General features: G+C 54.9%; 1 protein-coding gene across 1 annotated transcript in view; it reads left to right on the forward strand.

Moving 5' to 3' along the window:
• The first annotated feature begins 6,337 nt into the window (after nt 1-6,337).
• Nucleotides 6,338-13,291, forward strand: part of TMC7 (transmembrane channel like 7) — a 28,179-nt gene continuing 21,225 nt past the window's right edge. The window contains exons 1-3 of the mRNA XM_056138904.1: nt 6,338-6,413; nt 7,025-7,173; nt 11,606-11,773. Of these exons, the coding sequence (XP_055994879.1) occupies nt 7,044-7,173; nt 11,606-11,773 (298 nt within the window). The 5' untranslated portion in view covers nt 6,338-6,413; nt 7,025-7,043. The remainder of the gene's footprint in view (nt 6,414-7,024; nt 7,174-11,605; nt 11,774-13,291) is intronic.

The raw sequence follows: 13,291 nt of genomic DNA on the forward strand, positions 1-13,291 counted from the left end.
GACCCTTCCTTGCTCTGTGGCCCTTGGGCTCAGCCATCTGAATTGGGGTGCAGGCAGGCACCTCTGAATTCTTGCTGCTTGTCGATGGGTGAGAGAGGTGCCACTCAGTAGGGAAACTGAGGCTCCAGGGTTGCTTGATGAGCTTTCAGCACAGGAGGACACTGAGTGGGGGACTGGGGGGTGCAGGGACTGGAGAGAGGCTCTGAGGTGAGGGAGGTGACCTCAGACCCAAACCCAGCCTCTTCCGGGTCCAGCTCAGCCTCCACCTGCAGAAACTTGTCCTCATGCGAGGGTGCGAGGGTCCCCAGAGAGAAGCGCATGTGGAGGCCAGGCTCCCCAGGAACTTGCCGATGCACATTGTGTGACTTCCTGCCAGGAAGTGTCTTTGCAGAGTCCCTAGCAGGGAAGGGTAGGTCTGTGTAAATCCCTGTAAGTCCAGCCCCTTGCTGGACCCACAGCAGCTAGAGTCTGTGGCATGGAAACTCTCATGGGTGTTGGGTTCATCTGTAATTCAGCAGACTGGGGCTGCGGGATCTAGTCCAGCCAGCCACCATCTATTGGATAATAAGAATAATAATAAAGGTAAAGGTAAGGTAAAGGCCCTCCCGTTGATCGTCGATTTGCTCGAGCGGGCCCAGTAACGTCTCCATCGGAGACTTTGTTGTTACTGTGTCTGGCATATCGAATACTCTCGGTAGCTTGCCGGGCTCTCCGAGAGGGGCGGAGGAATCGAACTCGGGTCGGCCATGTTGGCCGCTTGTAAGGCAGACGCCCTACCCGCTGTGCTATCGCTCCAGCCCTTAAGAATAATAATGATAACTAGTATTTTTATTAGTTTGGGGGCCACACTCAGTGAAGCTGAGGGGTTACTCCTGGCTCTGCATTCGGGAATCACTTCAGATAGTACTCGGGGACCATATAGGGTGCCAGGAATCCAATCCGGGTCAGCCGCGTGCAAGGCAGGGACCCAATCTGCTGTACTGTCTCCCTGGTTCCCAACTTATTATCACTCTGAATGCTTTCCCTGAATTGTTTTTTGTTTTTGTTTTTTTGGAGGGGGCAGAGGACACTCAGTGGTGCTCAGGACTGACTCCTGGCTCTGCACTCAGGGATCACTCCTGGCAGGGTTTGGTTTCAGTATCAATCACAATTGTGATTTTGGGGATTAAACTCAGGACCTCACACATGCAAGGCAGGTGCTCTGCTGCTGAACCATAGCCCTGGCCCTCACCCCTGTTCTTTTTTTTTTTTTTGGCTTTTTGGGTCACACCCAGAGATGCACAGGGGTTCCTCCTGGCTCTGCACTCAGGAATTACTCCTGGCGGTGCTTGGGGGACTTTATGGGATGCTGGGGATCGAACCCAGTTCGGCCGTGTGCAAGGCAAACGCCCTATCCACTGTACTATCACTCCGGCCCCTCACCCCTATGTTCTTAAATAAAGTTGTATAGTTATATTAGAACAGGGCCCTGCCCAGTCAAGGACTGGTGCTCCTTTCCGACCGCAAAGACAGCTGAGGCGTCATGATGCATTTACTATCTGGCTCTTCAGAGAAAAGGCGTGCGGGGACCAGGGAGTTTGTACTTTTGCAGGTGGATGGCTGGGTTTCCATCCCTGAGCACACGAGCTGGGAGTAACCCCAAGCAGCACGGGGACGGGGGTTACAAAAAAACTGTACAACAGCTGCCGAGTTCTGCTGGCCTTTTCTCCGAGCACTTTCCATAACCGAACCGTGGAATAATCCGCGAGGCCCCCGGAAGCCAGAACTCAGTCCCCATCCTGCAGGGGGCACAGTGAGAGGCCCCTCACAGGCAGGAGACCCACCATGTCTCAGGTGGCACATGGGGGCCAGATGCCGGCAGCGGGGCTGAAAGCCGAGCGCCCAACGTTTCTGCAACTGGAAGTTCTCCCCGAGTCTCCACTGCCCCAGTTACTCACCCTGCCCTGGGGCTGTTTGCTCACAGTGTGTGAAGCCCAGCACCCGCCAGGCGCCACGCCCACCCAGGTGCTGGGAAGCTTGACTCAGGCGTGTGCTCCCGGCTCCTCTCCCCGGGGCTGGGCGCTGGCTGGCCTCCCCTGCACGAGGCCCCTTAGCCCGTGTGGGACACACAGCCCCCGGTGCAGACTGCGTGCACAGGAAGCTCCACTCAGTCGTGTGGGAACGGGCCCTGGCAACGGTGATGGGAGTGAAGGACGGCGAGGCCTCGGCCATGGCTGCTTGGTCCACATGCTGAGGACCTTGTGGAGGAAACGCCTCTAAAACGCCTCGACATCCCATGTTGGTGGATCTTATCATGCCGAGTGAAATGAGTCAGAAAGAGAGGGACAGACACAGAAGGGCTGCACTCGTTTGTGGAATCTGGAAAAGAATGTGAGACTGACACCCAAGGACAGTGGACACAAGGGCCAGCAGTATTGGTCCACAGGTGGCAGCCTGCCTCGTGAGCCGGGGAGAAGGCCGCCGGGACAGAGAAGGGATCTCTGAGTCAGTGATGGTTGGAGGGAACGCTCGGGATGGGACTCGTGTGCTGAAAGTAGATAGAGGACCCAACGCGATAGCCTCTCCGTATCTGTATTGCAGAACATAACGCCCCCAAGTAGAGAGAGAGTATGGGGGAAACTGTCTGCCATGGAGGCGGGGGGAAGGTTGGAAATGGGGTGGGTACTGGGGACATTGGTGATGGAGAATGTGCACGGTGGAGGGATGGGAGTTCGATCATTGTTTGACCGAAACTCAAACATGAAAGCTTTGTAACGGTATCTCACAGTGATTCAATTAAAAAAATAAATAAACGTTTCATATTCGATGGAATGAGAGTGTTGGAGACCAGCCATGGGTGCAGTGAGGGGGAGTATGAGCCACCTGGGGCCAGAGAGGCTCAGGAGAAAGCACTCTCCTTGTACCCAGCTGAACCCAGTTCGATCCTCAGCACCCAAATCATTCCAACAGCAACCCTGAGCACAGAGCCAGGAGTAGCTCCCAAGTACCACCGAGTGTGGCCCTCAAGAAAAAATAAAATGGACTGGAGTGATAGTACAGTGGGTAGGGTGTTTGCCTTGCACGTGGCTGACCCAGGTTCAATTCCCAGCATCCCATAGGGTCCCCCAAGCACCGCCAGGAGTAATTCCTGAGTGCAGAGCCAGGAGGAACCCCTGTGCCTTTCTGGCTGTGACCCAAAAAGAAAAATAAAAAGAGTAGAACAACTTGAGCTACAATCATTATAAGATTCAATATTTCACTGTCAGGTTTTTTTTGGAGGTGGAGGGGAGTTCAGGGGATCACACCCAGGGTTACTCCTGGCTCTGCACTCAGGGATCACTCCTGGTGGACTCGAGGGACCCTAGGGGGTACTGGGGATGAACCCCGGGTTGGCTGTGTACAAGCAAATGCCCTTCCTGCTGTACTATCTCTCAATTCCAGGTATTTTTTTTTTTTTGGAATGTGGAAAAAAAACCAGCTAGAAAGAAACAAGTGTCCAGCTGCAGCTTCCTCTAACCTCCACTCCCCCCCCCCCCGCCCCGCCATTCCTTCGTTCATGCAGCCAATATTTGGAGCGTCGTCCCTGAGCTAGACTCGGGGCTCTGTGATGAAGGAGGGGCAGTCCCTGTCCTCCTGGAGGCGACAGGGTTTGGGGCGGTGGGAGGGGAGGGCTGACGACCATAGGGGGTTGGAGGGTGTGGGGACCCTCCACAAAGCAGGGTGGGCCGTCCACGCCGGCACCCCCAGAGACCCTGTCCAGCCTGGTGAGGGGTGGAGCCGGGCTGACGCCCATGTTGGCTGTCCAGAGGCCTGATGGTCACCTAGAAGGTGACCCCCACCCGAGTGTGCATTTTCTTGGGGGTGCGGGGGAGAACTTGGCGGGCTCCAAACACAGTCACGGTTCCTAGCACTGGGTGCGAGCCCGCACCACCGTCTGCCTCAGCGGTGCTGGGGGGAGCCACGTGGGGTCTGGGCTGGGGCTGCTGCATGCGAGGCCCATGTGCCACCCCCTGAGCAGCTGCCACCACCGTCGTGCTGTGCCCCCGATCACAGTGAGGTCTGGGGGAAGGCTCCTGTCCTGGAGATGGGAAACGTGCGACTCAGACAGCCCTTGTCTGCGAGTGTGGCCGCCCCTGTCCCGCCCCCCCCCCCCCCCCCCCGCCCTGCCCCAGCCCTGCCCGTGGGCCGTCCTTCTGCCCTGACCCCGCGGTCCCACCCCTCTGCCTCAACTGTCCTGGCCCCTGCAGTACCAGGGAGCCTTTGTTCCTGGTTACTAACTGGCCCCTGGAGGCGGGGGAGATAGCCCTCCCCGCTCACTCTCCCCCCTCCCCATTCGCTTTAGGGAATCCCTGTCCCTGAGGTCCTCCCGGGGCCCAGGGCTGAGACGGTCATCGTCGTGGGACAGCTGTTCCTGTCTGAGCCCTGTGGACTCCAGCTGCCAGCCAGGCCCCTCCCAGCACCCCTTCTTCCGTCCTCCTGTCAGCTGTGAGCACAGGAGCTGAGCACCCCGAGGTGGGGGGCTCTGCTGGTGCTGTGCGTGTGTGTGTGCACATGCGTGTGGTCCACCCTTGGCCGAGTGAGGAGTGAGTGCTCCCCTCCAGCTTTTACCGGTTGACCACCACCTCCGAGGTTCCCAGCCAGCTCAGAGCCCCGCTTCACGATCCTCCTTTTCTCCCACCCTCCCTCCCTCCCTCCCTCCCTCCCTCCATTCCTCCCTCCTGACCTCTGGTGGTCATAAACACCTGCTCTCAGCATCCATGAGTCCATGCACCCAGAGACCCTGGGGGGGGGAGGTCACAATGTCGCTGTCTCAGCCAGGTCAGCGGTCACAACCCCCGAGGGATAACGAGGGATAACGTGGCAGCTTCTGGCCATCGGGCTCTGGGAAGCTGCAAACACCCTCAGGCAGAACCTGGGCACAACTTGCCAAGTTCTGTGGGTCTGGGCAGGTCCCAGGGTCACTGCAGAGCCTGGGGGCCGGGTGTGGGGGGCCGTGTCTGGCATGTAGAAAATAAACATTTTGCCAAAGACCTTGGTGGAGAGGTGCTGTTCCTTTTTCTTCTTCTTCTTTTGTTTCTTGGGGGCCCACCCCTGGCAGTGCTCAGGGCTACTCCTGGCTCTGTGCTCAGAGATCACTTTTCAGCCGTGCTTGGGGAACAACACGGGGTGCCAAGGATTGAACCCAGATGGGTCACGTGCAGGGTACAGCCCGCCTGCAGTGCTATTGGCTGTCACTCTGGCCCCTGTTTCCTGAGGTTTTGCCCAACACACTGCCGTGACCAACACAGTGGGACATTCCTCACTAGACAACTGTCCCGGGCCACACAGGGGCTCAGCTGTCACTAAACTGTCACTGCAGAGTCAGCCGCTCAGCGAGCACCAACCTGGTGAGGAAAATCATAAAGATAAAACTCTGCTAATCACGGTGCCTTCATGAATATTTTTAAAAAATGTAAATGTGGGGCTGGAGCCACAGTATCCAGCAGGGAGGCTCTTGCCTTGCATGCTGCCAACCTGGGTTCGACTCCCAGCACCCCATAGGGTCCCCCCAGCACCGCTAGGAGTGATTCCTGAGCACAGAGCCAGGAGTAAGTCCTCAGCATCTCTGGAGGTGGCCCCCAAATCAAAACAAGCAAACAAAAACCCTTTGGGCCCTGACCCCAGCCAGGGATGGTCTGGGGGCTTAATTCGGGTGGCTGAGATCCAAGTGAATAACTTATAGCACAGCGGGTAGGGCGTTCGCCTTACAAGCGGCCAACATGGCCAACCCGAGTTCGATTCCTCCGCCCCTCTCGGAGAGCCCGGCAAGCTACCGAGAGTATTCGATATGCCAGACACAGTAACAACAAAGTCTCCAATGGAGACGTTACTGGGCCCGCTCGAGCAAATCGGTGATCAATGGGAGGGCCTTTACTTATTTATTTTGCTTTTTGGGTCATACCCAGTGATGCTCAGGGGTTACTCCTGGTTCTGCACTTAAGAATTACTCCTAGTGTTGCTTGGGGGACCCTATGGGATGCCGGGGATTGAACTTTGGGTCGGCCCCGTGCAAGGCTAACACCCTCCCCACTGTGCTAGCGCTCCGGCCCCATGAATACAGCCCCGGCACTGTATATGATTCCCAAGCATGGGACTTTTGCCTGTTTTCTTGTTCCCGCGTGGGACTAAAGGCTGCTTCTCTGCCTTCTTCCAGACAGCCTCTCTGTGGACTCCGAGTCCTTCACTCCCTCTGTGCGTTTCCTCCAAGAGCTGCCCAGCTACCGGTCTATTGCACGCAAGAGGACGACCGCTCCCCACCGAGACAAGCCAGGTGGCACTCTGCTGAGGCCTGCAGACCCTCAGGGCTCGCAGCCAGAGGCCGGCTTCCCCAGCAACTGTAATAACCAGTCCATCCGCAAGTATGCACTGAACATCTCCGAGAAAAGGAGACTCAGGTATGTCCGGAGCCTCCGGGCGGCTGTCAAGGGGACAGTGCATTCTTGGGCATGGGGTGCCTTTCTCCAGTCGCTCAGAGTCCAAACTGTACAGCTGGAAGTGGGGAACTGGTGAGAGGAAGAGGGGTGTGGTGCACATGCACCAGGGAGCCCAATTGTGGCATCAAAGACTGGATACAGGGCTGGAGCGATAGCATAGCGGGTAGGGCGTTTGCCTTGCACATGGCTGACCCAGGTTCAATTCCCAGCATCCCTTATGATCCCCCAAATAATTCCTGAGTGCAGAGCCAGGAGTAACCCCTGTGCACCACCGTTGTGACCTAAAAAAAAAAAAGCAACCCTCCCCCAAAGATAGGAGATGTGGAGGGATGGGTGTTTGATCTTGTGATCTTAATTCAAACATGAAAGCTTGTAACTGTATCTCATGGTGATTCAATTAAGGAAAAAAAAAACCGTCCCCCCACAGGGGCTGGAGCTATGTCACAGTGGGGAGGGTGCTTGCCTGGCGCAGGGCTGACTTGCTGACTTGGGTTTGATCCCCAGCACCCCATTTGGTTGCCCCAAGCACTGCCAGGACTCAGCCCGAGCATGGTCCTGATCCTTGTTGGCAGGGACATTCAGGAGACCCAGATGAAGTACCTTTCCGAGTGGGACCAGCTGAAGCGATACAGCAGCAAGTCTTGGAAGCGGTTCCTGGAGAAGGCGCGTGAGGTGACGTCTCACCTGGAGCTGTGGCGGGACAACATCCGCAGCATCGAAGGTACCAGCCCCTCCGCGTCGCGCCCAGCCGGGGAGCTTAGGGGCGCTGGTTCCCCCTCGCGCGGGAACCTGCATTTTCCTGGCACACTGAGTACGCGTAACCTGCCAGGGAGGGTTTGCAGAACTTGTGTCTGTCCCCAGGAAGGTAAGATGGCTTTTCTCGGGGGAAGAGGACTCCCCCCATCAGTTCTCGGGGGCGTGCAGGCAGTGGTAGGGCTTTGCAGGGCTGTACCTGCCAGTGCTCATGGAACCTGAGGATCAAACTTGGGGCCTTGAGCGTGCCAGGCCTGAGTTCCAGCCCTTGGAACCACCTCCCTGGCCCTCAGTCAGCGAATCCATTCGGGCTGCTGCCGGGGGATCTTCCCATTCCCCTGCACCACAGGCGTCACTGTCATTAGCCTCTGGAGAGTGAGCAAGGGGGTCAGAAGCTCGTGTCACTCGACCTTGGATTTATTTTCTAGTAGCTGACCAGATCCGTTTGCATCTTGTACCCCTGAGAACATTCTGGAGACTGCGGTTCACCAGGTTCCCTAGGAGTAGTGAGAACCCCCCCTCTCTTGGGGTGGTGAGAATCAGGGCTCGGGGCTGAGGTCGGGTCAGGCTGTGGTAAGGGACTGTAACAGCATGAGAATGTGAGGGTCATACAAACGCTGAGCATCGCTGTGCGTGACTCAAAAGACTAAGAAACAAAACAAAGCCAAAACTCAAAGCAAAACAGAACAGAAAACCATTCTCAGCCCCCTCAGAAGGAGAAACGTTATTACACTTTTCAGACCTACAAAACACCCGGGGGAAAGGACTCTGACATACTTTTTTCCCTTTTTTCATTGGGGTTTAGGGCTGGAACCCAGAGCCTTAGACAGGTAATGACTTACCTGTGCCCTGCCTCATCAGGGACATCAGCTCAGCTGAACCAGGAGGCTTTTTTTTTTCTTTCAACCTCTCTGCACCCTTGAACTACCTCTTTAAAAATATATATATATATTACTGTTTTTAGAGCATTACAGAGGCATTCGTGATTGGATTTCGGTCATACAGTGTTCCAACCAACGCCCATCCCTCCATCAGTGCACATTTCCCAGCACCAGTATCCCCAGGTTCCCTCCCATCACCCCCCACCCCCACCCCCGCCTGCCTCTATGACAGGCGCTCTCTCTCGCTCTCTCGCTCGCTCTCTCTCTCCTTTCGGGCATTGTGATTTGTGTTAGTGAGGCTGAAAGGCTATCAAGAATATCCCTTACCTACTTTTAACCCTCGGATCTTGTCCAGCGTGATCATTTCCAGCCATTACTGTCATACTGGTCTCTTCTCCATCTTACCCACCCTCAGCCCCACACACACTTGTGGTTAGTTCCAACCTTTGTCCTCCTAACCCCTGTTTACCCTGATCATGGATATAGTTCTTCTACTATATATATCTTGTTGTTACTATTTTTGGCATATCAAATACTTCATGGGGAGCTTGCCAGGCTTTGCTGTGCGGGCGAGATACTCTCAGGAGCTTGCAGGACTCTCCAAGAGGAGCGGAGGAATCGAACCTGGGTCAGCCGCGTGCAAGGCAAACGCCCGACCCGCTGTGCTATCGCTCCAGCGCCAACAAGTCTCAGTAACAAGTTTCACAATTTGTTGTGAGATGTTACTGGTGCCTGCTCAGGCAAATCGATGAGCAACGGAAGGACAGTGCTACAGTGCTACGATATACATACATACATACATATATAGTATACCACAAATGAATGCAGTCATTCTATATCTGTCCTTTTCCTTCTGGCTCATTTCACCCAGCATAATACCCCTCATGTCCGTCCATTTAGAGGCAAATTTCATGACTTCTTTTTTCCTGACAGCTGCCTAGCATTCCATTGTGTAGATGTGCCATAGTTTCTTGATCCATTCATCTGAACTACCTCTTGAAGTTGCTTTATTGGGAGAATCTAAACATAGTTATAAGAGGTTTCTTGGCTCTTTTAAAACTTCAGCCACCCAGTACCACCTTCTCTTTGAGCATTATATTTGGAACCAGATAATAAAAACTATTTCGGTTTAAAGTCTGGCCGTGCAGGATGTGTGTGTGGCGGGGGGGGGGGGGGGGGGGGGGGCGTTGGGGATGGGATGGAAACTGGGGACATTGGTGGTGGGAAATGTGCACTGGTGAAGGGACAGGTTGTTGGCACATGATATGACTGAAGCCCAAACATAAACAACTTTGTAACTGTGTATCTCATGGTGGTTCTAATTTTTTTTTATTTAGGAGTACTGCTATTTATTCAGCCACTGATTAGCTGATTGAATTGTGCATGAACTTCACCTTACTTTTTTTTTCATTTTTTATAATTTTATTTATTGAATCACCGTGAGAGCAGTTACAAAGCTTTCAGGTCTAAGTCTTGGTCATACAATGAAACACCCACACCCATACCTTCACCAGTGCCCCTTCTCCACCCCCAACAACCCCAGTATACCCCCATCCCTCCCCCTCCCCCTACCTGGGGGCAGATGATTTCTACATTACTCTCTCTCTACTTTGATTACATTCAATATTTTGACACCAGACCCACCATTATTATTTGAGATTTTACCCTAACACTCAGATCTGCTGACAAGGCAACAGTAGACAATTTGTGTTCTATTGCTGGTTATGAATAACATATGATGTCTCGTGGCTGCAGTAGGGCCATGTGATTTTGAAATTCCGAAATTTTAACACTTAAATCTGAAGGGATTTCTGCCAAAAGCCACTGGGTTTCAAGATTTGCTCCTGAGTCTCTGGGATCATGGCCGTTGAGCAGCTTGATCAGGAGCCAGAGAGGCCATTCATGGGGCAATAACTTGGGGTCTTGTTGGGGTGGGGAGGACAGGCACGGCTCCCCCCCCCCCCCCCATTCCCTTGAGGCCCAACAAGTTTTGTCACTGCGGGCCCAAATCTGACTGTGCAGTAGCCTCTGAAGGATAGTGGCCACCAGGCCGCCAGAGGGAACAGGCCAAGGCACGAAACCTATTCCCACCTGGGTTGGCCCAGCACCGGTAACCTACTGCAGGGACCGGACGCATTTCTACCTAAAGCCGCTGGGTTCCGAGATTCGTTTCTGAGTCTCTGGGATCATGGCCATTAAGCAGTTCAATCAGGAACCAAAGAGGCCTTGCCTCCAATTATACAGCTGAGCCGGAGGTGGTTTGTGGGTGTGTTTCCCACATACCTAACTTTTGGCCGTTTACCTTCTTGGTAAACATTGCCCCAAGTTTTTGGGGTCTGGCCAAAGGCACAGCAGCAATTTTGGGGTATCTGGAAGTCTGAAGGCGCCATGAGGCTGCTGATGCACTCGCCTCACAGGTACAGATTGACCTGCTGGCGGCACCATACCCCCTAAAATTTTTTTTAAAAGTTCAAGGCTCCAGATTTACACTGACACATACATGTGACTCACATTCCCTCCCACTTCTTCATGACGGTCCATGTTGTTAGGAGGACCCAGGTTTGCACATATTTCTGGCTGGGGTGCTCCCTGGCGGGCTGTGTATCAGAAAACAAATGAGCAGCCGAATGGGGTTCGATCCCTGCCAACCCCAAGCTCACCAGGAGTGATTCCTGAGTGCAAAGCCAGGAGTTACCCCTCCACAGCACCAGGTGTGGCCCAAAAGCTGAGGAGGGGAGAGAAGGAGAAAGGGAGAGAAAGAGAATCTTCTGCCTGCATCCCTCTGTCTCCAGTGACTCAGCAGTCACGCCCATAAGCCACCTCTGGCTGGTGCCAGATAATCTCAACACCGGCTACCATCCAGATCGCATGGACTTCTCTCCTGGAAGGGAACATAACAGGACGCTCGCCATAACTACATCGATGGACCCTGCGCCAGGCTGTTTCACTTGGGGCGCCCCAAAAGTGGGGTGGGTGAGAGCCCTCCCCGCCCCAAGGGACCCAGCCCAGCAGCCTAATACCTCCAGAACTCAACCGCCGCCATGCTGGTGGCTGCTCTCCGAGGGCCAAGTCTCACCCACAAGTGAACCTATTCCTGGACCATGCGGCTGCATTTGAGGACAAGTAACACTTCATGGAAACACCCTCCCCGTACTCCAAGAGCACTGCACCACATGACTCAATTTAGGTTCTGTTTTGGAATAGGGATTGGGGTTCGGGATGGAAACATCCAAAATATGATGGTGGGAGGGTGTAATGATGGTGGGATTGGTGTCTGAATGTTAAATATAATCAAATATTGTGAACTCCCTTATAAAATAAAATTAAAAGAGAGAGGAAGGAGAGAGAGAGAAAAAGAAAGGGAGAAAAAAATTGGGGGCAGTATTGGGGATCAGACCTGGGGATCAAACGTGCAAGGCAAGTGCTCTACCCTGCATGTACACCCCTCAGGGCTGCATGGAAGCGGTGGCGTCTACACCGCCGGCCGGTGATGTGTGCTGAGTCTCTCTTGTTCTCCAGGGAAGTTTGGCACCGGGATCCAATCCTATTTCTCCTTCCTGCGGTTCCTGGTGCTGCTGAACTCGGTGATTTTTCTGATCATCTTCACTCTGGTCCTGCTTCCTGTCTTGCTCACCGAGTACAAGATCACCAACAGCAGCTTCGTGCTCATCCCTTCCAAAGATGTGGGTGAGTGCACAGCCAGGCGCTCACCCCCAGTGCCTCTGTGACGCTGCCGCCCCCTCCCGCATCCTGGCAGTCTGCACGTGAGTGGCCGGATCCTAAGTCACTTGGCCACCGCGGGGCCTCGGAGGATGAGTTGGTTCCATTGGCACGCTGTGTTCCATGTTGCCTTTGGGCTGATGGAGCTGCCCCTTCTGGGCACCATCAGCGTCATGATGCTCCAAGCAGGAGGCAAAGGCCCACTAGTGTAGCTGCCCGCAGCCCTGTACTATCTGGTGCCTTGATGTGAAAATTATGATTTAAGCAATGCTCTAGAGCCATTACCGACTAGATTTCACGAGGCGTCCAATGAACACGTGGCCACACACCTACGAGATGGTCAGACTTCTTCGTCAAGACCCTGAACGAACGGTTTGAGGCTCTTCGTGTTCCTGGGGCGAGCAGACGCCACTGGGCTGCACTAGCACGTGACAGGGATGAATGGAGAGATTACTGGCTCCCACTCGAGCAAATCGATGAATAACGGGATGCCAAGTGACCAAGTGATCAAGCAATGCTCAGGATTTAAAGTGAGCAGGGAGACAAGGTAACACATGCAGATCACTTGCTCCTGGTGCTTGGCCCAAGCAAACCCCGGGAACAGCAGCTTTTATTTTCTCGTGCTGCTGTTTTCCAGGAGAGCCGTGTGCTGTTCTGGCCTCTGCTGCCTCTTCATTTCCGCTGGCTGCGAGCTGGGCGACTCTGGGGAGACAGACCTTCAGACTGGGCGTGTGAATCCATGACGGGCACTTCTGCCTGTCCCCTGCCCTCCCACAGTTAAGAAGGACAGTTAGTGTCTCTCCCCTCATCCTCACTGCCTTTGTCCTCCGTGCCTCTCCCCTTGGTGATTTTGCTAATCATTACCCCATGAACTTTGTCCGTTTGGGTGGGGCTCTGACAATAACCGTCCTTCTCTCTAAATTCGTCTGGGTGGGGTGGGCGGGCCAGGACTGGTTGTGAGGCTGCAGCTGGCTATGCTGTCCTGCTTCCACGTGTCAGGGAGTCCCCTGCAGAGGTGGACGTGAGCATTGCGCTCCCCCCCCCCCCCCCGACCCCCGAGACCCAGCTGAATCTGAGAGTTCTCAGCCAAGGAGCCAGTGCTGTGTGGCAGTGCCCCGGTGCCCTGGAGGCCGAGGGACACGAAAGCCCAGGTGAAGGAGACTGTGAAGAGCCTGGGAAAGGCCAGAGAGTGGGCAGTGAATGGCAGGCCCAGCGGGTGCCGAGGACCTTGTGGTGCCAGGTGTGATTGAGCCTAGGGCTCTGGGAGACGAGCATACACTCCAGCCTCGAGCCGTTCCCTGCCTCCGTGGCCGCTCCAGTGCTGCGCGAGGGACACACAAGTGACCGAGGGCAGTGCCACCAAAGGGTGTGGCTGTGTTCCCATCAGGTCCCTTCCCCCGCTGGCTGCCGTCCAGGGAAGCTCTGTGCTGGGGCTGGCAGGCCTCTCGTGCATCGCGGTCCACGGTCCGACTCCTCCCAAAGGGA

The sequence above is a fragment of the Sorex fumeus genome, unplaced genomic scaffold (assembly GCF_029834395.1).
Source record: "Sorex fumeus unplaced genomic scaffold, SorFum_2.1 ptg000130l, whole genome shotgun sequence".
Lineage (NCBI taxonomy): Eukaryota > Metazoa > Chordata > Mammalia > Eulipotyphla > Soricidae > Sorex > Sorex fumeus.